The sequence below is a fragment of the Phlebotomus argentipes genome, unplaced genomic scaffold (genome assembly GCF_947086385.1).
Source record: "Phlebotomus argentipes unplaced genomic scaffold, Phlebotomus argentipes genome assembly contig_15, whole genome shotgun sequence".
Taxonomy (NCBI): Eukaryota; Metazoa; Arthropoda; class Insecta; order Diptera; family Psychodidae; genus Phlebotomus; species Phlebotomus argentipes.
In genome coordinates this window covers 1,456,533-1,482,174 of record NW_026776181.1, presented here as the reverse complement: position 1 = coordinate 1,482,174, position 25,642 = coordinate 1,456,533, and the positions used below count along the sequence as shown (strand labels likewise).

The 25,642-nt window shown below is 41.9% G+C and overlaps 6 protein-coding genes across 7 annotated transcripts; 2 read left to right on the top strand and 4 right to left on the bottom strand.

Moving 5' to 3' along the window:
* Positions 1-5: 5 nt before the first annotated feature.
* LOC132263484 (uncharacterized) lies at positions 6-5,623 on the bottom strand. The gene is made up of 4 exons (XM_059763267.1): positions 5,587-5,623; positions 980-1,557; positions 696-922; positions 6-572 (listed from the first exon to the last, which is right to left on the bottom strand). The coding sequence occupies exons 1-4, from the start codon at positions 5,621-5,623 to the stop codon at positions 47-49; spliced, it is 1,368 nt and encodes a 455-aa protein (XP_059619250.1). The 3' UTR covers positions 6-46.
* A 1,481-nt stretch (positions 5,624-7,104) lies between these two features.
* On the bottom strand, positions 7,105-9,517 carry LOC132263426 (dynein axonemal intermediate chain 4). Its single transcript, XM_059763188.1, has 4 exons — positions 9,055-9,517; positions 8,581-8,890; positions 7,699-8,513; positions 7,105-7,635 (listed from the first exon to the last, which is right to left on the bottom strand). The coding sequence occupies exons 1-4, from the start codon at positions 9,507-9,509 to the stop codon at positions 7,416-7,418; spliced, it is 1,800 nt and encodes a 599-aa protein (XP_059619171.1). The 5' UTR covers positions 9,510-9,517; the 3' UTR covers positions 7,105-7,415.
* Positions 9,518-9,576: 59 nt separating this feature from the next.
* On the bottom strand, positions 9,577-11,629 carry LOC132263442 (ras-related protein Rab-6A-like). 2 transcript variants are annotated; one of them, XM_059763207.1, is made up of 4 exons: positions 11,273-11,629; positions 10,069-10,639; positions 9,757-9,958; positions 9,577-9,689 (listed from the first exon to the last, which is right to left on the bottom strand). In XM_059763207.1, exons 2-4 carry the CDS (start codon positions 10,618-10,620, stop codon positions 9,631-9,633), a joined length of 813 nt encoding a protein of 270 aa, XP_059619190.1. In that variant the 5' UTR covers positions 10,621-10,639; positions 11,273-11,629; the 3' UTR covers positions 9,577-9,630. The 2 variants fall into 2 exon arrangements, with proteins under 2 accessions (XP_059619190.1, XP_059619189.1); XM_059763206.1 differs by lacking the exon at positions 11,273-11,629 and adding an exon at positions 10,821-11,032.
* On the top strand, positions 11,121-12,969 carry LOC132263435 (histone H1.10). Its single transcript, XM_059763200.1, has 3 exons — positions 11,121-11,227; positions 11,638-12,335; positions 12,516-12,969. Exons 1-3 carry the CDS (start codon positions 11,197-11,199, stop codon positions 12,903-12,905), a joined length of 1,119 nt encoding a protein of 372 aa, XP_059619183.1. The 5' UTR covers positions 11,121-11,196; the 3' UTR covers positions 12,906-12,969.
* Positions 12,970-14,766: 1,797 nt separating this feature from the next.
* On the top strand, positions 14,767-16,789 carry LOC132263427 (zinc finger protein 320-like). The gene is made up of 3 exons (XM_059763190.1): positions 14,767-14,959; positions 15,036-15,366; positions 15,434-16,789. The coding sequence occupies exons 1-3, from the start codon at positions 14,850-14,852 to the stop codon at positions 16,775-16,777; spliced, it is 1,785 nt and encodes a 594-aa protein (XP_059619173.1). The 5' UTR covers positions 14,767-14,849; the 3' UTR covers positions 16,778-16,789.
* A 1,052-nt stretch (positions 16,790-17,841) lies between these two features.
* On the bottom strand, positions 17,842-25,514 carry LOC132263431 (uncharacterized). The gene is made up of 4 exons (XM_059763194.1): positions 25,069-25,514; positions 20,079-20,310; positions 18,830-19,095; positions 17,842-18,765 (listed from the first exon to the last, which is right to left on the bottom strand). The coding sequence occupies exons 1-4, from the start codon at positions 25,161-25,163 to the stop codon at positions 17,859-17,861; spliced, it is 1,500 nt and encodes a 499-aa protein (XP_059619177.1). The 5' UTR covers positions 25,164-25,514; the 3' UTR covers positions 17,842-17,858.
* Between the last annotated feature and the right edge of the window lie 128 nt (positions 25,515-25,642).

Here is a 25,642-nt window from a genome sequence, read left to right as displayed (position 1 = left end):
ATTCTACGGGATTACATGATAAGGTAATACAATGTCAGTCTTTCACTCACAAAAACCCATGCCCAGCCACTTCGGCGGGAATGTAGCCCTCGCCCCCGTCCCTGGTCTTCACGAAGAACCACTGTCGGCAGGAGTTCTTGTCTCTGTACTCCTTGCACGCCAATAGCGTCACCACATCTCCTTTCCGAACGTTCACCGACTCGGACATATAGTTCTCGCGTACCGCCAACAAAGTTTCCCGGAGCAGAAGAGGCGACTTGATGGCCAGAGGTGCACGACGAGGCTTAGGCAGCAGCGAGACATATTCATCGTGGATGTTAGGCTTTGGAATGCATGTAATCTTCACTGGAGCGGGCTTCTCGTAGAGTTTCGGCTGACTAGTTGCCCGTAGGAAGAGTGCATCCACTTGTTTCTCCCCGCAAGACTTCGAACGCTTCGAACGCGGCGTCCGTGCACCCTCAGAACGCGTGCCGCGCATTTGAAGCTCCTTCTCGCTGTCCGTCATATTTCCTCCGCTAGGCTTCGGGAAAATATCGCCGTTCGTCTCCCAACAAGCCGGTGGCTTTGAGGTCCTGGAAGAAGTAAGAGCGTTAGAAATTAAATCAGATTTATTGGACTGCGAATAGTGACGATGAATTAATAATAAGATTTGGTCGTGTTGCAAAAGTTCAATGATGATTGAAACGTTTAATTACCTAACCGCTGGAAGGATGCCGAGAGGAAGGCAAGAGGCATAGTTAACGTATCCTTCTTCTGCATGCGGTGTCTGAACGTAGAGCCAACTTTGGTTCTTGAACACGGCATTGACTACCATGCCAAGAGGAAGAGGAATCTCAAGCTGATAACCACCAGATCGGGTCTGGTACAACGTGCTGGCCTCAGACAGCACCACTGGGATGTTCCCAGGCGATGATAGAGAACACTGTTTGAAAGACATATTGAACTTTGTTTTTCGTAAACTAGACATGATTCTGCTCACCTTAGAAAGAAAATCATCGACATTTGTAATCTCGTATCCGAAGCGTGGACAGCGATTCCTCTCACGTCTCTTCCTGTGTCTATGCCGCCGATTCGCTTGACTCGGAGCAAAGAGACTCGGCTCTGATCGAGTATTCTTAAGCCCACCCTCGAGAAGTCGCTCATTGGCGATCAAACTGGACTTGCTGTTGCCACTTAGCGAATTCCTATCTGACTCTGGGCAGGTCTTGTGGTCGCTCTCGCTGAACAAACGTTCTCCGCGTGATTTCTTCCGGTGTTGCAGCTGTTTTCCGGGTCGATGCTCCGATGAGGGCGCCACTGGGGGCGTTTGGTGATCGCGCAGGACCCACGTGAGGGATATTCGGGGCCGACGGAGACTGACGTTCTGGCCCATGACCTCTCGGCGGGGCGCTACTGGATGCCTGGGCGGCTTTGGCGCACCCGCGACGAAACACGGAAGCTGAGACACTCTCTCGCGCACATCCTCAATCTCTTCGTAAACATCAGACGCAGAATTCGGGCTGTTACACACTTCTGGGCAACATCTCACCAGATCCGGCACGAAACGGGCATTTTGTGCTACAAAGAGTATTTTTTTCTTACAGTGTTTTGAACGGAATTTTAAGTCTGCGATAAGGGATTTAGATACACAATGGTCTTCGTTTCATCGTCACATTGCTTCAGTCACCACTGTTCATTTCATTCATTAGGGCGATTGTCCTGGAATTTGAGTACCTGCTACAAGAGGATGCTTGATGGCTTCATTATCGGACGAGTCGCTTGAGGAGTCTTCGGAGACGAAGATAGTGTTGTGAGTGGTCGGCAGCGCTGGAAGGGGTCGATTGACTATTTTTCCACCGAAAAGAAGAGGTTCAGAGATAACAATTGAACTAGAGCACAAATTTCACTGATGCTGAGAAATTCCCATTAGCATTGATTTATCATCTTCACACTCTCTTCACATGGGAACGCGCAATTTATGCTTCCGCACAGTAGATCGTTTTCGTGAGCGGCGCAGATGCAAACCAACAGATTTACAGATCACGATAGGAGAGTTTGATTGATACACAAGAACGACGAGAGTCGCTATCTTTGCATCGCCACGGCCGCTGGTTTTACTTCAATGGCACACACACGGAGTGTAGGGAAGTTTACTGAGGCTAGGGAATTTCACGAGAAGTTCCCGCGCATTCTTGTGATCCACCCGCGTGAGCGTCTGAGAGGCAACTGAGGAGTGTTAAGATATTTCTTCAATCATGCATTGGATGATCCATACGGATCCCCGAGTTGTGGAGTGGCTCGTTTTGTTGTTTATCTCGCGACGAAGAATATGAGGATGGAAGAGAAGAGGCGAATAAAGTGTAATATTCCCATTGCGCCTGGTCAATTTCTCAATAAACTTTCCTGATGTGTGGCTTCAAACATGAGATGGACGCAGAGTGGGAATGATTCTAGATGTAAGATAAGGATTGAGCAAGAGGGGATTTTTCCAAAGTTTTAAGATCCCAAAGATATATCAATTGTGCTTTGATATTTCATTCATATCTCAAAGAACACTTCATAAAATAAAGAAATAAGAAACATTTAAAGCGATTTAAATGTAAAACAGTAAAATATATTTGATAAACACTTTGTAGAAAAATTTTGATATCGCTTTGGGTAATGAAACGATTCTCGTTCGATTGACTTTACAATTTGTCAATTACAGACAAGTCCCATATCTAACAACAAATCTGACAAGCCATATTTTCAAGCGATGTATTATCAATCTAATCAAAGCGCAGTGCCTCAACTCTGTGGCTTGTGTGAGGGCTCTCATTGACTCCCGAGTGGGATATTGTCCCGTGTCGCGGGTCGTTGGTGATTCCATCTGGGGATCAGTTAAATGATTTGAAACCTTTCCCATCTTCCAAGCATATTTATGGTAATTTAATGATTCCCTCGGAAAGCATTCACGCGCATTTGGTTATCTATCAAATTACACATTTTATAGAAAGCGTACATTTATCAGGCGACTGCTGAATGAAAGTTTCCTACCCTCCGAATTGCCATTATACTCCATTTAAAAAGCCATTCCCAGATACAAAGCATTCGATCGTGTGGCGATTGGAATATTTTATCAAAATGTGTCGTGGATTTTTTTAAAGACAGACTATAAGAAAAGTCCATCTTGCATTGATGGGAATGCATTCTTCAGGTGTGTGGGAAGGGAAGAGGTAGAGAGTGAGAGAGAGCATCAAATGTATCGTTGTCCTACATTTTATCACAATTCTTCGCTTGTTCTTCAATTAAATCATTTTCTCCATTCAAACAACGTGAGGCATTGCAGAGAATCCGCTATCACGAAATAGTCATAATTCAACGGCATGTTAATAATCATAAATTGCACTTCTAAGAAAATATTCAATCCACCACCTGATTTATTGGTCATCGCAGAGAGATTCCCATTGAGGCAGAAATCCACCTAATCAGCATTGTCTTCGTATGTGCTTCTTTTGGATCTCTTCAAAGGTCACACTGAGAATCCCCGTGGGTTTAATTCGCCACTAAATAGTCCAGTTCATCGCGCTAGAATACCTGAATATTATCAGTAGATTTTATGGAATTCCCATCATCACATTTGAAAGTAATCAGATAACAATAAAATGCAAGGTGGTCTTCACCGGTCTTCAAAGAGGAGAAATTCCTCATCTGCAGGTCAGCAGAAAGCTTCAATTTTCCTAGAGACTTTTATCATTTCTATGCACAAGCCTTCCAAAATCGAAGATCGCGAGAGTAAAATAGAGAGATTTCTGCAATTTCATGCCTGTCTCGATGGAAGAAATATTCCATCACGGAAATGCCCCTTGAGAAGTCTAAGGAATTTGCAAATGAGAGTGATCTTTTCCCAAGCACACAGCCGTGCTCCTCTGATGGATTGTGGTGCAGACTTCAGTTCAAGCGTGGCTCAAGGGGGAAATAATGCTCGTGTACCTATTTTTGTTGAGATGCATTTCCTTCAATTTAGCTGCCCACGCAACAAATGAATTCAAAATTAAAAACTTCACTTGAAGAAACAAATTTTTGAACACCTCTTATTCTTTTAACACATCCACGCACGTCTGACGAACCTTGCTGCAGTTTCTGTGATGATAATTCCCCCTTGGCGAGACCGCGTTTTTGAGTGTTTTCCTTCAGCGCAGGCTGGGAAAAGAGTCCCAATCGCGAAGAAAGACAAAAGAAGGAATGATTCGACGCTGAATCTTTCGGTTTTTTTCTTCAGCCTCGCCGCAGATGAAATTGAGAGAAGGAGGAGGATTAATAGTTAGATCGTGAGATGCGTGACTCGAGTCGGTCTTCTCTTGAGCTCATCATCTTTTTCGCAAAACTCTCAACAGTACACTTCGCTCGCGAGAGAAGTTGTTGTGGCCGTGGCAATTTAACTGGAGAGGACCGAGGCAAAGAGTGGGATTTGGTGGATGATGAAGGGCTCAAATAATTAATATGTTTCTCCACTTTGCCAGTGTGGCCCCAAAAAAGGGGGATTTCCTTCCCATGGCCGAAAAAATCGGTCCAGAGTTCATGCCTGTTCCCACGCAAGGCGAGATTCGATCGCAAGGGTTCAATAGAGTCTCCTCTATTTTCGGGACGGTGATTTTTAACCCTTCCAGGTAAATGTCATCCATCACTGACATTCAGAGGCACGTGCCAATTAAGTCCCACCGCCATATCATGATAAAGTGCCCAGGAAGACCACTATAATCCCCCAGAAATTCCGCACAATTTCTCCCAACGAAGACAAGCGCCCTTGAGGCATGGATCAATCCTCAATTTCGGTGCGATATTCCCCAATCAAGAGATCACGTTCAGTGATTGAGGATACAATATCGTGATTTTTTATGAATTCCTTTCACACTTGCTTAATTCCATTGGGAATTGGTTTCCTTACTGATGCAATTTGCCAGCGAAAAGTCGGCACGAAAGTGTAAAATTACTCTAGGGAGAATGATATTCGTGATCCACTTATCAAAAATATGTTCTCTTCCTCGTTCTCTTAAGAGCACTTCTGCACTGGCGATCTTGGAATTTCTATCTAGATTTGAAGTGTTGAGAGTTCATCTCTTCACCTGAGGAATTGGACTCTTTCACCTGGTGAAATGCGTACGAGAAATCAGAGAAGCGTCATCTTAAACTGGCAATGCATTAAATATCCAATATTATTATACTATTATCATATTTTATGACACACTCATAACATTTATCTTCCCAAATGATCCACAAACAAGTGGAAGAAGTGCGAAAAAGTCGGGAGAAGTTTGTTAAATTTTTCCTTCCAGAGTATTAGGTAAAAAACCGCAGAAACACACTGCATTCTACAGTCATTTCGTGGTTTTCTATATCGCTTTTAATTCCTCCGCATAGCGTCCACCATCGAAGACGATCTGCCATGAGTGCCGAGGTGTGCGGTAGAGGATGAAAAAATCGATTTGACCCCGAACCACCAAAAGGTTAATCGACAATCCACCGCGAATCGTGTTATAATAGCATTGGCCAAGTATCGAAAAGGAGCATCTCTGCGATGCACTGCGAAATGCACTCTGTGCGCGCCCCACTTTGGGCATCACTTACACGAATTTGTTGGATTTTTGCACAATTTCGACAGCATTTCGCGCTCCAAACTGCGGGACTTTTCGATGTCAAGAGCAGTGACACTGAAGACTAAATGAACAATTCCAGGTGCAATACTCGTGGCTTGTGCGAAGAAAAATACTCCGGGGAAGCCATGCGGAAATTAAAGGGAAATCTACAAGGGGTTGACCACTACCAATTTAATTGGAAACTTCCCATGTAATATTTCATATTAATAGCTTTCATATCTTATAAGCTAAGGTATCAAATGTTATATTAGTATAAGTGTAAACTCGTTGATTTATGAATCAAAGTCTGAGTTTAAAAACGTGACAACCTGTCAAGTTTTGCTATAACTGTATTGAATTTACATTCGAATAACTCTTTTGCAGCCTTAATACATTGTCATACATAATATTTTGGATTATGACGTTACTTCCGAAACTTTAAATACTTTTCATACAAATTTTTCGTTCATATATGATTTTACTAGAAGTAACAATAAATCTATACATATCACAAGTTTGCCATCTAATTATTTAAAGTTGCAATACAGAAACATTACGAGATTTTGTTTCATATGTTTGAAAGTTCATTTGAGAGTGCTTAGAAGCCCCTTGGCAGTCATAATTTTCCGCTTTGGTAGCCAGACAAGAGTCTCGAGCATACTCTCCTCGCAAGACACCTCATCTCACGGTGAGATATCGACCAAGAGGCGGCCAAGGGGCGCCGGGTGGAGTAGAGTAGGAGGCCCCAGAGTCAGCTGAGGCGCTTTATGGAAAATATTAGCATTTCTTCCCGCTCCGCTGAGGCCGTGCATCACAAAAAACCGCCATGGACTCATAGAACCATGCCAAAGAGGCCCGAAAGGCACAAAATCCACACTTTTCTCCGTGGCCACAGTTCCGCATTAGTTCTCCTCAGAGTTTCTTCTTTCTCTTCAGCCATGGCAATCCAAGCAAAACGGCGTGGGTTTAGGAGCTTACAAATTTTCGAGGATTCCACACGTTGAAAGTAGTTCTTTGCCACTTTTAAATGATGGACATTTATGAGACGCGCTTTTATTCACTGTTTCGACCACATTTTAGAGGATAATTCCATTTCAATAAATAAAATATTGATGCTCGATGGCGTATAAAGAGGCACATAAAAATTTTCATTCCTCATTCTAGCTGAAATTTACGATCGGGAACAGATCGCGTCATTAATTGTGTGGCGATTAAAATCAGGCGGAAAATTTGCATATTTCTCCCAAAATGAAAGATTGTTGAGGAAACCCGCGTGAAAGACGATACTTCTTTCTGGCTACGAGTGTTGAGAATGTCTATTGGCCATCACATGCCACGATGGGAATGCTAATCGACGAGTATTCAATGATTCCTCGAGAGGTGAATTTACACCAAAGACAAGATGATTGCTCAAGTGGTCAATTGAGCAACATTTTGCCTTCTTTGTTTCCCTACTTGTGCGCAAAGACGCGAGTCAGCTGCCAATATTTGCGTTTTCCCACTTCCTGTAGGGATGGACTGCCCCAGAAAAAGAAAGGGGAAAGACTTGCGATGGTTTTGGATTCAGAGAGTGCAACATTCGTTTCAATTCGCTGAACAATTTACTGTGAATTACAACTCTTTACATGTAGAATGAATTTCTTACAGAACTCAAAAGCAAGATCGTAAAGATCACACATAAAAGAAGAAGAATGACAAGCATTTTTATTCAAATCTGCAATATTTTTCCACACTCTGTATATCTTGAGAAGTAAATAATGAACTCAATTTTACACTCCAGAGAACTTTGCTTCCTAACTTCTTTGTTTGCTTGCACGATGATCACGTGCCAGAAGTGGGGCGCTTTTTCTTGTCCGTGGGGTAGCCCAGATGACCGAGACTCTTCACTTGGTCAAGGAGGTCTCCGCTGATGGCGCCATAGATCGCCTTCTGCAGTTCATTGTATTGAAAATGCGGTGGGAAAGGCATGTCTTCCAGGGCGCACACGTGAATCACTCCATCTGCAGTTCCCACAATCAGGGATCGTCCGCACTTTGAGAACCTAAGCGAAATGAAACAAAGATCGGAAAGTGAGTAGGATCGATCTAACAGGAAATGGTCTTACTTGATTTTCGTGAGAGGAGAGGAATCGAATTTGTGAGTTGAGGCAGGTTTTAGAGTCTTCCTTCGAATATCCCAGAGTTCAACACAGTTCCGACTACAGCTGGCTATTATAGTGGCATGAATAGGACTCCAGAAGGCACAATTGACAGCATTGAAGCCACTGGACAGTTCAATAACTGGCGTGAAGACGCCCTCGACCCACACTCTAATGCACCAATCACTGCCGCACGTTAGGAAAATCTTTGGGCTCCACGGAGAGTACTCGATGCTGTAAACTGAACCCTTATGTACCTGACACACGCCTATATGATGATGGGGATAGTTCAGGGAGCATGTGTGCAGACATCCTTCATCGGTGCCTACGAAGTAAGTATGTTTGCGTAGCGGATGAATTCGAAGACAGAGAGCTTGTGGATGGCGATAGGCCTCCATCAAGTCTTTTTTCTTTGCAACAGGCAATCCTTCTACAACTCCTTCAACCCGACTTAACCGAAGAAGTTGAACAGTGTCAAGAAAGGGTCCAGAAGTGAAAGAATACTTCATGATTCGTCCATCAACGGAAATCGTCAGCAACTGACCAAACTGACTGAATATGCCTTCTCCTGGTAGCCAATCAATTTGCCAGATGGACTCAAAGCCAGGCGCGGTTTCTCGATCAGTGGAGGCTATTAAGGATCCGTACTCATCTGTGAAGTCCCGAATCTCCAAGCTTCCATTGTAGAGTCCCACAGATAGCATTTGTGGGTAGAAAGGTGAGAAAGCAACAGCACTAACAGGAGCGTCGAATCGAAACTGGCGCTCAGGATTTACGGGATTCTGAAACAGGGCACTGGTATAGTCATAAAAATTCTTAAAGCTACAAACGGAAACCACAAAATCAAACCTTAATACTCCATATGCAAACAAAGCCATTTTCTGGCTGCTCTCGCGTCGGTTCTAGGTAGAATAGGCCATATCCCACTGCTAGAATGTCTCTGTTGCTTTCACACCAACTGAAACTCGTGACGGCGTATCCCGACAATGATGTCCACTGATAGGACCAGAGTCTTTCCAGAGTGTAATGATATTTCACATCAATGGATAGAGGATCTGGTAAATACATATTGCGGAAGCGTTTCTGTTTTTCACGGAAAACATTTCCCGCCAAGAGGCGTTGAATAATCATTGCAGACAAACGGAAATTGGCAGAATTGCTGTAAAAGTTGATAGAAAATCCTTTTAAAAAAGGCAAAATATACAGCATTTAAATGTAAATACACAGAATTCAATATTTTCAATAATAATTGAAATAAAAATCGATAAAACATTTTATAACGACAAAAACTTTCTACATTATTTAACTTCTGGGCTTTCTCACTTAAGAAATTGTCCTGGATCTTCTTCTCCTTCTCTCGTGTAAGTCGTTATGACGATCTTCGTCTCCTCACTGACGTCTAGACTATGGGATGATCTTGCGAGATCCTCGTAAGTGTCGAACATTTCGTAATTCGACACAAAAGTCCCTATATCTTCCTGCTTAATCCGATCTGTGTTCACGGCTCGGGATTTGTAGAGACAGTCCATTGTTTGAGCCTCGGAATTGGTTGTCCGTCGATTCCTGCCCTTGCCTTTCGTCAAGTACTCATACTTCTCATTTGCTGCAATGACTGTGGCAGCTTCTTCGCTATCCCGCGGGACGGTTTCACTTGGATTCTCGAAGAGAACGATGTCATCAGTCTCACGGAGCAGGATTTTGATGAAAGTTGGCGGCTTAGAGGACTTGTCTTGGATAGAAGATTCACAAGGCTTCACTTGAACCAGGGCTTCCTCCATTTTTCTGGTTAGTTTTGTCGATTTTATTGATTTAACATGCAACAAGTGCGTTTCAATAAACTCTTATTCGCCCTCGTATACATATGTATATAAAAAAAAATTATTTTTTCCGTATAGAAAATCAATTGAGGAAACACCATGATTTCTTCCTGTCGGGATTTTTTTTGAGGCGGAAGATTCCTGAAAGTCAATTGAAATTTGAATTACATATTAAATGATATCTCTTATATTAAGAGAAGAGACTCACTGGAAATAAACTTTTCGAAGGGACTCATTTCGATGGGAATGGGAATTTCAGCGCAGAAGTCTTCAAAATTGATCAGAGCGATTCGCCTGAAAAGCTTTGTAACGCCAGCAGTGTCTTTGCAAGAAACCTCGAAGTATTCTGCGCCAATTTCTTTCGCCACTTTCTGACCTCGCTCCGAGATTTCCCGATACTCGCAAGGCGTCTGCAATAATTTGAGTCATTTAATTGTGATTTAGTTGAAATCGTTGAAGTTTAAGTACTCATGAATTAATTACTAATCGCACTGAAATAGCGCATAGATAGAAATCTTACCAGGAGATCAAGCTTGTTTCCCACGAGAAAAGTGGGAGTCGGAGAATTTCTGACCGTCTGGGAGTGGAGTCTTGCAATGGAGATGTAGTCAATGGCACTGGCAATCGTGGAAGGATTGCTCATGTCGAAGATGGACACGATTGTCGAAGATCCCCGATAGAAGGGAATCGCTATGGCGCGGTATCTTTCTTGGCCAGCAGTGTCCCACAATTGCAGCCGATGTTCACAGTTGAGCACCACGAATCTTTCTAGCTGGAAGTCGATACCCAAAGTGGACGTGTAAGAGGGATCGAACTCCCCGTAGTAGAATTTAGTGATGAGCGAGGTCTTCCCGACTGCGCTCTCGCCCACGAAGATCACTTTCCTCATCGCGAGCATGTCGTCAGTGGGCAACAGCAGCAAATCCTTGTGTCCATTCGTGAGCTCCAAACAGTGGCTGGAGAAGTCCTCATTCACGTACGGCGTGATGTTCAGTCTATGCGGGCGCTGAAAGTATCGGATCAGGCGCTTCTCAAGCTCATCTCCAGACAAATATCTTCGGATCTTCCTCATATTGGTGGGCGAAAGGCGTCTAAAACGAATCAGTAAGTCTACGGATGTTTCACTAATCACTGCAACACATTTCTTACATCATGTACAGAGATTTACGTTAGTGAACCAAATCTAAGCATATTTTCAGAGAGCCTCGAGGCACTCTTCACAGATACTGAAGAGCAACTGAAATATTTTCCTGGTTCAGAGAAACTAATTACCTCTTTGCAAATATTTTCGTGAGTCTTTCTGCAAATCTCTTTGCCATTGTTGGCCTTTTTTCTTATCGCATTTACTCAAGTTCATGGAATTTGCTCAGATGTTATCACAACAAATGACAAAGGGATAGTTAAAATCAATTAATCGTCTTACTCATAAGCTCTTTGTAATAAATATGAATTTTTTGAGAGATAAAAGACAAGAGTCATCTGCAAGGAGATTTATAAAAATTCTTGACCTAATTCTATGAATCAGTTACAAAATTCAAACTTTTCTTTATCCATCAAATAAATAGTTCAGAGCATTTTCGCCCCGAGCGCTGCAGTGCGAGTTCCGTTGGCAACTGTCAATGTCACATTTCTCTCTTTTATCCAGAAAATGGCACCGAAAAAGCCTACTGACAAGCCCGGTAAGGATTTTTCGCGATTTTCAACGTTTTCCATCGCAAATTTACCTTTTCCTCCTGTGCCAATGTTTTCCGCAAGTGTTGATTTACCAAAAGAGGGTGTTTTCTTTGCGAAAAGGCACTTTTATGTGTAAAAATTGGGTGTGTGTACAAAACGCCACGCGGTCGGAATGGTTTTCTCTGTAGTTCTTGCTCAGGGTGGAGGTCAAAGTGGACTGGATAGTAGTAAAATTGCCATTTGATCAATAGTGAAAGTGTTGGCGACAAAGGATTACAGTTAATCGGGGGAGATCTTGTGGAATTGCTGGGAATTGCACATGGAGCAGCAATCCTGACATAACCTCAATTTTATAGCGAGTGTGATGATTGTTTATTTGCTATTCACGGAGTTTTTCCTTTTTATTTGCTTGCAGCGGGGAAACCCGATGAGAAGAAGAAGAAGCCTGCCGCCGCTGCCCCAGCAGCCTCCACTTCGGGGGCCGCCAAGCCGGCAGAGAAGAAACCAGCCGCTGCAAAGCCCGCAGCATCGGCTCCGGCGGCGAAGCCAGCTGAGAAGAAGCCTGCTGGCGAGAAGAAGCCTGCGGAGAAGAAGGTAGCGCCCGCCCCGAAGGTAGCCACGGCCCCTAAGGCTGCTGCTGCCCCCAAAGCGGCCGCTGGAACTTCGAAACCCGCCCCGGCGGGTGATAAGAAGAAGCCCGCTGAGAAGAAGACGGCCGCCAGCACGAGTGCTGCTGCTCCCAAGAAGCCAGCAGAGAAGAAAGCCACTGCTGCTAGCGCCAAGAAGCCCGCTGCTGCTCCGGCTGGGGAGAAGAAGGCCGCCGAGAAGAAGACCGCGGCTAAGAAGACTCCTGCCAAGACTCCAGCTGCTGCTCCGGCTGCCAAGAAGGCCGCCCCAGCTAAGAAACCCGTCGCTAAGGATGCCAAGGCTAAGAAACCCGCTGGCACGAAGAAACCTGGAGCTGTGTCGAAGCCTGTGGCGAAGAAGCAGGCCGCTGCCAAGGCGAAATTGGCCAAGGCGAAGGGAGCCGCAGGACCGGCTGGAAAGGTGCAGAAGGGAACGGCAAAGACCAAGGCTGCTGCTGTTGCGAAGGCTAAGAGGACAGCGACGAAGGTGAGTTGAAAGTTTTTGAAGGATGGTTTTCCATCCTGTGACCGAAAAGTGATGATAATTCTGTAGGAATCTCTTTGAGGAAGCTTCAGTGAAAACAACCTAGCAATGTCTGATGAATAATCCTAGATAAATCCCTTAAATCGGGCATACAATCAGTACTGAGACATGTTCTCTTTGTAGGTTGTTAAGGGTCCAAATGGCACGCGCACACGCAAGATCCGCACGTCCGTGCACTTCCGTCGCCCCAAGACGCTGAGGCTGCCGCGTGACCCCAAGTACTCGCGCAAGTCGGCGCCGAAGAGGAATAGGATGGACGCGTACAACGTGATCAAGTATCCGCTGACCACGGAAGCGGCCATGAAGAAGATCGAGGACAACAATACGCTCGTGTTCCTCACGCACCTGCGCTCCAACAAGCATCACGTGCGGGCGGCCGTGCGCAAGTTGTACGACATCAAAGTGGCCAAGGTGAACCTCCTCATCCAGCCGGACGGCAAGAAGAAGGCGTACGTAAGGCTGGCCCGGGATTATGACGCCCTGGACATTGCCAACAAGATCGGCATCATATAATTCTTTCCGCTCCGCATTTGTTGTGGACCTAATATAAAGATGATTAAAGGAAAGATGACAAGAAGTGTTTTTGGGTTTTATTCCTGGTCTCTTCTGGCGATGCAATTTTGATTTGGTCTAATTAAAAGCGGCAAACAGCTTTCTCATTACTTGAGGAGATTGAAAGTCGCAAAACTAGTTTCTGAGCGAGATTTCAGTTCGTGTATCTAAAAGGATATTTCTATAAATAACAATAAATCGACTAAAACGTCCCAAAAGTGTAAAGAAAATTTGCCAATATTTGGGTTTTTTTCCGGACATGAAATTTTGTAGCTAAAAAAAATATTCATTTCTTATCTGTACGAAATTGAAACAAATGAAATTTTCAAAATTGAAATGAATTTTATTTTCTGAAATCATGAACTTCTTGGACTGTACATTGTAAACTCCAATGAAATATCTATGGACATACCTAGGAGAGAAAGAAATTTTTGCTATAGGGCGATCTCTGTAAGAATTTCGAAAATCTTTCTGAAGACGACGCCGAAACTGCCGAAGCCATAATAAGCAGTGATTGAGTCAGGGATAGAAAGTTACAAAAAAGATATTAACAAAGAAATGATGGACAGATTATCCAACAATTTGAAGAAATGTGAAGAAGAAACTTCGTTTCAAGCTGGAAAGTCTGCGAATCAGGAAATTAAGGAGACAGCAGACGAAACTCGTAAAACACTCGACCCCACCCAAGAATTGGAGGAAAAGACGTCACTTTTGATATTAAATGACGACTGCCTCTTTTCCCTCTTCGTCTACCTGGACATATGGCACTTAGCGATTATTGTGGACAGAAATCGTAATTTCAATTTCGATTTGTGCCTTTTAAAATTAACCACTTGGAATAATCTCGAGCATCTTACATTTTCTGCAAACTATTTCACGCAAAACACTTTGCGTGCGCTCTGTTCCTTCACCAAGTTGAAGGTGTTGAAATTCCGAGGGAATAGCGCTTTGAGGGATGAACATCTGATTCACCTATCGACTTCGCCGAACAGCCAAAGTCTTCAAGAGGTTGAAATTTTCGGCTGCGAAAAAGTCACCGAAAATGGTCTAGTGGAGTTCCTCAGGAATTGCCGCTTGCTGACACGCATTAAACTACACATAGAGCTACAGGAAGCATATGGCGTTTTCAGAAGCTTCTTGTACCGACTGTTGCCATTCCTAAACGAACGGCCCAAGACGCTGGAAATCACGGAGATAAATATGATTCTTCATGAAATTCCGGAACATATTCGCAAAAACTCTAAAATAAGATTGATACAACATATTCAAACGGGAATCTATTGAAATATAAAGGATATAGGCGATATAGGCATTGGTTATAAGCAATAATGTGAGAACCTAATGTTAAATTTGTGTTGAATGAAGTATTAAAAAATTGAAGTTATTTTTGAACTCAGAGTTGTTTCTTTAATACAACCATTACAACAAATAAATATCTTCGTTGTCTTCTTTTGTTATGAAACAGGTGAGAACAGTCAATAACAGCAGCAATAATACCTAAAATATTCTTCGTTACATGTTTTCTGGGTTTTCTGCATCAGAAAAATTTTTGCGTACAGAAATGTTGCCAATTATCGGAATTATCCTTGAGATTGTTCGGATTTTTCTATTTTAAAGAAGTATAAATGGTTTGTATTGTATATTTACGAGAATATTGATGAATTTTATGTTGTAGAAGTCATCGTATTCTCGTGCTGTCGTGCTCCCGCGGTCGCTATATTTCACAAATGTACACAACATCTTAAACTCTTCGTCCCTTGAGTGCATAGCGCGGGTTTTGCGCGTCGCCGAATGACATTTTGAAGTGTCAAAAAGTATAAATAAATAAGCGGTTTTCGCGTTTTGCACCAGAGAAGAAAATTTCTAAATTTTCACTAAGTTTCTGCAATATATTAAGCAAACGACATGCGGAAGTCAAGGCAAAATCCTCCAAAACCTGTGTGCATAGTTGATGGATGTTCTACGACGTCTGTCACTGGAGATTTTAGTCAGAGCAAGAAAATCTTTTTCCACAAGTAAATTTTGCGTCAATTTCATTACTTTAGCTTCCCAAAGTCAGAAGATTTAATAATACAGGTTCTCTCCTCTTAGGTTTCCCAATAAACCAAGCAAGAGGGAAGAGTGGAAGAGAGCACTGAATGTGAAGAGTGTCACTAAAAAGAGCCTTGTTTGCTATAAACATTTCAATGCAGAGGATTACAAGGAGAGCAGTTCACGACTTACAAGAAATGCTGTTCCGCACCTCGGCTTATCTAGCAGCAGCAGCAGCAGTGGAAGTCTTAATCTCGAGATCTCAGTGAAGGAAGAGATCATCTCAAATAGTGACGAAGTTTGTCGCTTCTGCGTTGGCAATACATTGGATTATTCCTCAATTTTCCAGGATGATCTTCACGAAACCCTGAAATCTTGTTTTGGATTGATGGTCTGTATTTCGGATTCTGGGCTAGTTTAGCAATTCTCTCCCTTATTCCTGTGTTTTTGTGTTCCAGATTCAGAAGATGGACAACTGGCCAAAGTTCATCTGCCAGCAATGCTTGGACTCCGCGAAGGCTTGCATAGACTTTATGTCGAGAGTTCGCGAAAGCGAAAAGTGCCTCAAAGATCTCTATGGGGAATATAGATACACTGAAAGCAGAAGAAAGACTGAGATTAAACCAGAAATTGAAGTGGTTTACGTGAAGCCTGTGTCTGACATCAAAGTTGAGAAGGAAGACTTAAATGAGGAGCAACCATCGAAGAGAGAGAGTCCTGATCCGCAAATTCCGCAAGAAGCTATCAAACATGAGGCGAAAGAAACTGAAGAAATGACTGAGGAGGCTGATGACCCGGATCATGACGCCCAGGAGGATTTACTGCAGCCTTTGAATTCCACGGGGAACCTAGAAGACAAATACAAGAGAATTGAAGATTTCTACAAGCTGGAGTGCAATCAGTGTCCGGAAAAATTCTCCAAATTAAAGGAACTTCAGGCTCACTATCCAGCCGTTCACAAGAGAAAAGCCTACGTTTTTTGCTGCAAAGTGAAGCTGAGTCGCCTTTCCCGGATGCTTCAGCACATTGATTTTCATATGAATCCCGACATTTTCAAGTGCCAGGAGTGCGGCAAAAATTTCAAAAATAAGGTGGGCTTGCAGCTGCACAAAGTGAACAGCCACACACCGCAAGAAAAGCACATATTTAAGTGCTCGAAATGTCCGAGGACTTTCATGAACAAACACCGACTGGGAAATCATTCCTCCACTCATCTGAAGGATTCCGAGAAAAAGCATATTTGCCTGGAGTGTGGCAAGGCGTTTCCCGCTCGAGCAAATCTCAGGATTCACATCCGATACGTGCATGAGGAGTTCTCCTATCACGTGTGTGAGATTTGTGCCAAAATGTTTAAGAACAAAGAGTCCTTCGTGCGACATCAGAAAGTACACACAGGCGAGAAGGAAGAGACTTTTCCGTGTCCAATTTGTGGTAAAATCTTCACCGAGAGGCAGCTGAAGATTCACATAAAGCGCCATAACGAATCTGACCAGGTGTTTCGGTGTCACATTTGCGACCGACAGTCATCGAGCAAAAGCTCCCTAAATCGACACATACGAATTGTTCATGGCGAGAAGAAGTACAAGTGTAATCTCTGCGAAAAGACATTTAACAGGCTCATCTACTTGAAGGAGCATGTTGCAACTCACACATCGAATCAGATCCTTTATTCTTGTCTCTTCTGTCCGAAGTTGTTTAACAGCAACGCAAATAAGTATGTTCACCAGAAAAGACAGCATCCCGAAGAGTATGAAGCGATGAAGAAGAAGAAAGCTTTGGAAGGTATTGTTGCAATTCCTTAAAGGTTGACTTCTAGGGAACACTCCCTAGAGAAGAAATCTCTGAATATCAACCTTGTTTGCACAGCCTTGGAATTAAATAATGCCTTGTCCTATTCAGTTGTTTGATTAGCATTTCTAAAGAATTGAAATTACAGTTCAGTTCAAATTTAGTATTTCGCACAGATGATCCTGAAAGAGAATTATGTATTACTAGTTCTAAGGAAAAGAGCCTTTTCTCCAAAATAACACTATATTTATTTTGGACTTGAAAATTTTCCAATAAAACTCTCATACTTGGCTTTATTCCATCTTGTCCATCAATCCAGAATCCGGCCAGATTCCTCTTTTATTTCCATAAACATTAATTGTAGATTAGAGTAATAAATAATTGTATGTTCCTCTCCTACATTGTCCTATCTTCTCTCACACAGTTCTTGACAAATTATGTCCTTTAAATAATTTTTTTCACGCACTTCTATAAAAATAAATCACAGACGTGGAACTATCTTTTCATTTTCTTTTACAAATTTTCTTCTCTTCATCCCAAAAAACTGTTCTTGCTGAAAGACTTTCTTTTTCTTTTACACAAACAAAAATATTGCTAAGTAATGTAAAGTGAATGTAAACATAGAATTAATATAAAAAAAAGAAGAATTTGCAGAGAAAGAGAAAACATGAACACTACAGCTAAAAACTCTTACCAAGTTTGCAAAAAATCATATATGACTAGGTAAATTTATGCTTTCCTACAATTATCAAATTTAGGATCTAACACTGTCGTGGATTGTTATCCTTTCCATTCTTCTGTCGTTACCTCTTCCCACTGTGACTCTCAGTTTCACTAAAAAGGATGGGACTTGTCTTATAGGCGGTTGTCGAGCAACATCTCTCAGGCCGCGCATTGTCATCACGAGAAAAGGGGTTCAATTGCAGAGAAATGGAACACGAAGAGCAGCTGTAGAAACTTTACGAGAGCTTATATTCAATGTTGAACTAGAGAACTTTCTTTAGGATTGCGCCTGAGAGTGTTTCTCCGCCTTTTTTTGTCATCTATAATAGGATGGATTAATCGTTCAAGTGAACATTTTAAACATCAAATTTTTCACTGCTTCTGCAGCAAATTCTCACTGCTGCCACTCAGATTTGGCAGAGACTTGAACAACGGTCGACTCCTGGCCGTCTCGCCGGGCAGCAAGATTGCCTTGGCGGAATTGGCATTGAGAGACAACTGTGATTTCTTCTGTTGCTGAATGTCCAGCTCCAGCATCTCCTGAATGTTTAATTCCAGCGGATCGAAACTACTGCCAGCTTCGAAGATGATGTCCGTGATCTGCGGTGTGGCGTCGCATTTGGCAGGAATTGAGGGCCCCAGAAGATTTGTAACATTGAAAATGGCATCACTGGCAACTGGATCTGTGGAATGCTGCAGGAGTTTCGTGTCTGAGAACCGTCTAGTGTCCTTACTTATTCCCTCAGTTATTTCCAATGGATTTATTCCCACACTTGAGTGGCGACAAGTCACTTTCGGATACGCTCCGTCATTCAGGATGTCTCGATTCTCCAGGAAAACTGCAGAAGAGGCATTTCCCAGTTTGAACAAACTCAAATCACCCGTTCGACTCGTTCCTGGTGCCGATATTATGTGCTCTTGACTGGATCTCGAGGTATTTCCAGACGGTTGCTCATAAATGTTGTGCACAGAATCGTGGAAGGCGAGTGGAGTCATGCTGCCAGATCCTTGGGGGCATGGCTTGAAGGACATCTGACTCACATCATCCAGCGTCCAGTCGCGATCATAGTTGAGATGATTGTTCTCAATGTTGGCCACAATCTCTCCATGACTGGGCGGACGGGCGTACATCTGACCCAGATTGGCTGCTGTGGCACCTACAGGATAATTCCCTGTTGTGGAGGAACTCCCGTTGCGCGGAAATGGCCGCTGAGACATCATTGGAGACGAAGACTGAATCTGGTGGATTTTCTCAGGAGCATTCTGAATGAGCAGTATTCTGTAGATATAAGATTGAGAGTTAGCCATATATCTGCAATTCCCATTTCTAGGTATTGTCTCACCTATTTCTGGCCCTCCAGCGATTGCAGAGATGCAAATATTGCCGACACTGGATGTACATGAAGACAACACCGCCCGTCAGGCCCACCGTGACTACGACAAGCTTCGTCCAAAAGGGCCAGCCAATGAGACCCCTCTTGACCTCTTCAGCTGCCCTCTCAATCAGGACGCAAAGCGACCAGATGACACAAAGCGCTGCGGCGCAATGGAAGAGCACAGCACAAAATAGACGACGTCTCTCAACGCCCGACATGTCGAGGCTGCGCCACTGGAAGATAAAGAAAGACACTCTCTTCAGTCACTTGCGCAATTCTACATTCCAGCTGTTTGGTCACAAGATCCAATCCAGTCTGGCTGCATTCAACCTCCGCGAGAGGAATTAGCATTTGAGGTGAATGGATTGGTGAATTGCCCAATACAATGTATATGGTATAATCTCTTTCTCTCTCTCTTGCGATCAGCGTTATATTGATGAATATTTACTGAGGTGTCAGGAAACCACACATCCGCCTATTTCATCGCTCGCTAGACGATAAGATTTGCAAACTGCAGAAACTCAATCGATAAAGTGGAGGGGAATGATAATTAAGGAGATACGCATAGCGAGAGATCATAAATGATTGATAAAGTGTGAAAAAGGCAAATACACGTGATCTCTTACATATTGAGCATATTGAGAGAAAATCTGTGTGGAAAAATCTGAACTGAAATCAAACCTATCTACAATACCTCAAAAGTTTTTGAGTTCGTTCTTTCGTAGACAATAACGCATGTCTTAAAAATCATTAATTGTGGTCTTAAGTGTATTAAGGAAGATTTAAATTCAGTGAATGCCATTAGCCTTGCTATCACAGAGAATTAAAAGTGGAAGAGTTTGCACTTTTCAAGCCAAGAACCTCATAAGTTATTGTACAGCTTGGGAATGTTTTGCGATTTTCATCATTTTTGAATAGCTTTGGCAAAATAGCAAACTAATCACTTCACAATCGTGTAACCTATGTAGAGATTATCACGGAAAGTAGAGAGATAAGAAAACCAAAACAGAAATAAAGTTTAATAGGGTAAAAGTGCTTCTTTTTGTATTTTTCTACAGAGTGTTCTGAACCTGTATCGTGCGTGATAATGCCAATTGGGACACGTGATGTCATGGCTTTCCTCTTCTTAATGCGCTGCGCATATAATTCTAAAGTTAATAGTCTCGATTGTAATTTTCAAACAAGGAGGGACAAAGGGTTTTTCGGGGCCACTTACCTCATTGAATGGCTTAATTTTGGTGTGCATAATGAATGGGAATTTGCATAGTTCGCACGCGTTTGTCTCCGAGGCCGTGAGCCATTGCTGAAGACACGCCTGATGGACATACTTGAGACTCCCTGAGCAGTAGCAGGGCGTGAGGAGGGGATTCAGCGGGTCACTCTCGCAGTGGCAAATCCGACAGATATCACCGCTGCTTTGCGACGCCTGGCTGCTCGACGAGCCAAATCTGCAAAGTAATACGAATAAAACCCGTCAAAATACGCCTTGCCATTGAGCCGGAGGACGTAGGGAATTGCGATGACCGTGAGGAGTGAAGTTACACTCCTAGAGGAAGGCAAAGACTTTAGCGTCATCATATGACGACAGTCAAGAATGTGTCGACTGTCTTGACCATGTACAGGACAAAAATAGAAATAAATAAAATAACATGGCACTTCTCAGCACCACCAAATCGGAGAATGACTCTCTCAGAGTGGGACTTAATCACCAAAAGTCACAGTGAAGGACTCACTCATTAATTTCACTGATTTCATTCAAGAGCACACACAAGCCTTTTCCAACCACAATTTTTGCATATATATATATGTATACTTTACCAGCCGGTGAAAGTGACAATTTCTCGCTTCCCATTTTGCGCTCATGAACATTATAAATCTATTTTTGTACTGTCAGATAAAATTACTTTCCCATTATGAAAGCTACTCAATATCGATTGGTATATTGAGCGTTTTTATTGAGACACAAGCACACATTTCAACTCAGCCGCGCCATCAATAAACGAATGACCCTCAGCAACCATTCAAGTTTATTTTTGATAAACTAATAAATGATTTTTTTTTTTAAATAAGAGTATTTAAGGAACTCCTCTTTAATGTATATTTAAGAAGTTTAGAGTATATTCTCAATAACACATTCTCTTTGTCATCTTGAAAATGTGCGCGAGAAAGCCATGTTTTGAGATTATCTCATGAATTGTGCGGAAAAAACGTGATAAATACACAAGATTCATCGCTAAAGTTCAGTGTTATTTACTCAATGAAATCATATTTTGCATATTTTTACGATTCCACCTTTCAAAGCAATAAAATAAATTATATATCGTGTTTCCTGCAAAAAAATACCACCACATAAAATGTATGCACCATGATATTTCCTGGACTCAAATACACCCTATTAACCGCCTTTTCTTCCCACCAACTTTACTGACTTTGAACTCCAAATGAACATTTTATCGATTTTTGCCCAGGACAACATTTCTCATTGTCCCTCTGTCAATTAGTGGTAATTATTGCAAGTGAAATTGTCCTATAATTTGTATGCTTCACTGAAAGAAACCATTCGGTGTGGTTTTTCTGTCCACCGTGACCCTATTGATTGGCGGCCTCGATATTTATTCCTCCTCTCCACGAACGGACACACTACTTTTTTTTCGGGTGGGCGGCAGGAGGGGTCCTTGGAGAGAAGCCTTCACTTTTGTGCATTGGCGACAGGAGAATTAAAAAAAAAATGGGACTAAAGACGCGCCTCCACTATTGTCCCTAAAAATAACAAAAAATAAAACCATCTCTCTCTGTCTCTTCTCATCTTAGAGACTACAAAACTATTTCTATTGACGCTATGAATAAGTAATGAAAATGGCCCTGTGCTTGGGTCATTTCCACCAACGTGTAAATGGAACATGACAGCGCATTCCTTCGAAATATTTAATTATTTACACTATCAAGAATAATTGAGAGTGTCGAACATGTTGTGATAAGATAATTACGATGAGAGACACAAGCGAACATCCCACCAACACTTTCACTGTGCGTCTCGATGGACAATTCAATTGATTAATCCCAAATGGTGGAAAATACCATTAAAATGCTACACATTCCCTCATCGTTTTCACCAAACATGCACTTTACTTCTTTCGTTTAGTTCACAGAGAGCAGTAATGAAGAGAAATAATTGAATGTCGAGTAACACTATGTTGCTCTTCTAATTGAATTTAAAATATTTATTTAATGGAAAGAAGGAGAAGAGCCATAATCCGTATGTTTGCAAGATCACTAATCCTATGGACGTGACTTGAGCCCATTCCGCTGCTCTAATCTCGTGTTAATAGATAATTGTAAACAGAATTAAGAAAATAGAGACTGTAAATCCTAGATAGACTCAAGTAAATCCCCATCCACTTACGATATCTAATCAAGAAAAGAATATTGATAAACACCAGATAGCGAATAATTATGATTCTTCAAGTTCTAGAGAAAATTGCCATAGCTCGAGATTTTTTAAATTTCTTCCTCAAAAGATATGAATGTGATTATTTTAACAAGTAAAAGATACTCTCAGCAATGTAATAGCACAATCGGATCTCTATTTTGGACACCGATCAGTCACACCTTTGCCGTGGCGATTCGGACAAATAGGCACATGAAAGGTAAACAAAAGTGCCCATGAAAAAATCCGCATAAATTTGCAAATTGATGGCAAATGGAAAATGTGTATAAGAGAGTCGATTTTGCAATAATTCACACGGGGCGTAAGGAAGTGATTATTCTCACACGTCAGTCGTCGTTTTTCTTGTAACGCCCGCAAAATTATGTAATGGAATTTTGCGGTTGATTTGAGATGATTTCTTTCAATCAGTCCTCATCTCAACAGACGGACGAAAACAAAATAACAGAGACAATCATCAGAATGTGTCTAATTGGCTAAACCGCCACAGTTAAAGTGCGAGTCGGAGGCATTTTTTGCGCCATTCCTACTTTACGGAGTGATAAAAGATTTTTAGCGTGTACATTTTTCTTCTTCATGTGTGCAGAAAATGAGTTCGGCCCCAATCGAGAGAGCTGATTTTTTTTTCCGAATGTCAGAATAGTAATTTCAAGTGAAGTCAACAATGCTGAAATTAATTTGATGTGAGAGTGTGTATTTTCCCAGACTGTTAGAAAAAGTTTTATAGATTTGCCGATGCTGTCGTGAATATCTTCAGAACTGTTGTGTTGTGTAATTGCCATGCAATCTATCTCAATATAGCATTTCTCGTGAAAACACGACAGCCTTCAATTTTCTCACTTTTATCGCCTTTTTGCACTACTCGAGCCCATTTAACTCCTTGCCTAATGAATAGTTAAAGTCAGAATTGAGTCTCTTTTTTCGTACTAATATCTTTAACAGTCTCACTTCGTCTCCTCAATAATAATCCCTCATTGAAATTCTCCGCGTGGGGCTTCGTAGAGCGTGAAAAATTATCATGTTTCTTCGGCAGAAGACGTCAAAAGGAGAGGGACAAAGCCCCCAAAGAGGCCGGATAAATAAATAGAGAAATGTAAACACTCTTCATCGTTCCTTCAACTTCTTCTGGACGACAAAATAGAGCGAAAAGTATATATTCCGCATTCGATTTTTCTTTTGACTTTCTGTTAAGTCAATTACACAATAATTATTGCCCAAATACAGTCTTGGGAATCACAATGAGGCCATGAGAGATAAAGTCAACGACATTTAATGAATTTACCACATTTTCTGCACATTTTCCCACCAGAATTCTCCCCGCCAACTCGAGAACATTCAATTATTTTTGTCAAGCGAGGAGTTTTCTTCATGAAGTGTGGTCATGAAACTCCCCGTTTCTGATATCATCGAATTATCAGCTATAGAAGAAGGCGAAAGATAGTGTGCAAATTGTGTGAAAAGAACCAACAATATCTCAAGGAAATTCACTCAAATGCGATAATATTTCAATGATTTTTCCTTTCTTTTCCTATTTTTTTTCTTCATATTGTGAGTCACGTTTTGTTTGTTTTTGATTTAGAAAATTTCAGCAGAATATCTGTGTAATAAAATGGATTTGTCTCATCTCTTACACACCATCTTATCTGTCCTATTTTGGACAATTTTACGGGCATCTTCCATCCATTCCATCGCAGGGATTAGCCCGTAAAGAGAGACATCCACACGATGTCTTTCGAGTATATTTTCCTGCCTTTTTATTATCTTTTGATGGCATTCATTAAAAATAAACACAAAGTAGAGACTCTGTTGTTTTTCATTGGAATTCCCTGCAAGTTTTCTTCCAGAAATCACAGCTATCGCAACTTAAAGATTAATTTCTTTTAACAACACTTAATTTCTAAATGTGAAATTGACTCATCGCATAAATTAGCCTTTGGTATTCACGACCTAAAGGCAGTTCTTATCACTTAATGACATCAAGAATTCAGCTGACCTTTTTGGACTACATTAGTGACTTGATATCACATTTAATTTGTAATATTCATTGACATTCATGTAATATTCATTCTTTTCTCTAAGCTTGCATCAAGTCTTGTAGAATTCCTTATGAAGTGGATTCGACACGTTTTAAAAAGAAGCATGAAATCAGCTGACTATAGAGCAAATGAGGCTCCATTCATATTAATGTGCGGGATTTTCTCTTTTGAGTTGAATGTTTACATTTTAGCATAGTTTGTGAAGTTAGTAACACTGTAATCACTTAATAGGCTTGTTATTTCTGTATTGAAAACTATAAAATTAACAAAGGTTCTTTCAAGTTCTTAAAACTAGAAAAACCAACAGTTCAGGTAATGAACAAATACCGAGGAGTCAGTGCATTTAGCTAATTGGTAATTATTTTTATTCTAAAATTCATATGAACGAAGCTCAAGTTCACCCTAATCGCAATTTTCACACCAACTTTTATTATTTGTTATGCTTGTGAATCCATTTCCCACAAGCTTTCCCAGCTTTTCAGTTTTTTCTGATTTTTTTCCGTCCCCTATTTTGTGTTCGCCATAAACGTGATACATAATCTCTTTGAATTGGAATCCTAGGAAAATCGTGTCTGGTTTGCGCTTTCCATTATTTCACGAGAAAAACACTCTTTATTGTTGTCGGGCATCAGCTGATTGGCACCGATCGAAGCCTCCCGGATGGGCTGTCTGCTCGAAGTATGCAATGATCGTACGGAAAGGAGGACACAGGAGAATTCACTCACCTTACGACATTTGGCATGTGTCCCGCGGTCGTCCCGACGCTCCACTCCACATTCTCAATGTCAGAGGACGTTTTGGTGCTGTCGCCGCTCCTCATCCTGGTGAAATTCCAGGTTTCAGCTTCCTCCTGAACGTCGATAGAGCCGCTTTTCCACCTTCGAGCGTTATATCATCCTCCGCCCTCACGGAAAAGTGTGAAAATTCCTCAGCAGTCCTCGCACGGGTCACAACAAAACAGTTGAAAACAGTCACAGATGCCAATTAGCAAGCATTTTCACCACTTTCACCTGCAATTCCCACCGCCCAGTTCTTTGTCACTTCACCAATTCACACTCTTGACGGTTCGACGCGACGGAATTGCGAGAGAGACTGATTTTTCCAAGCGTTTTCTTTTTGTGCTGAACAAAAAATGTACACATGATCGAGTTCACTGATTGGGGCACCGAGGGCGCTTAGATAGTAGTGTTACCCGCGTGCGCGAGTCAGCGCACCTGCTGGTGAGCACTTGATTTTTCAAATTGAAATTTAATGCTCGCAGCGGTGTATCAGGTATATAAAAAAAATTTACATATCCGC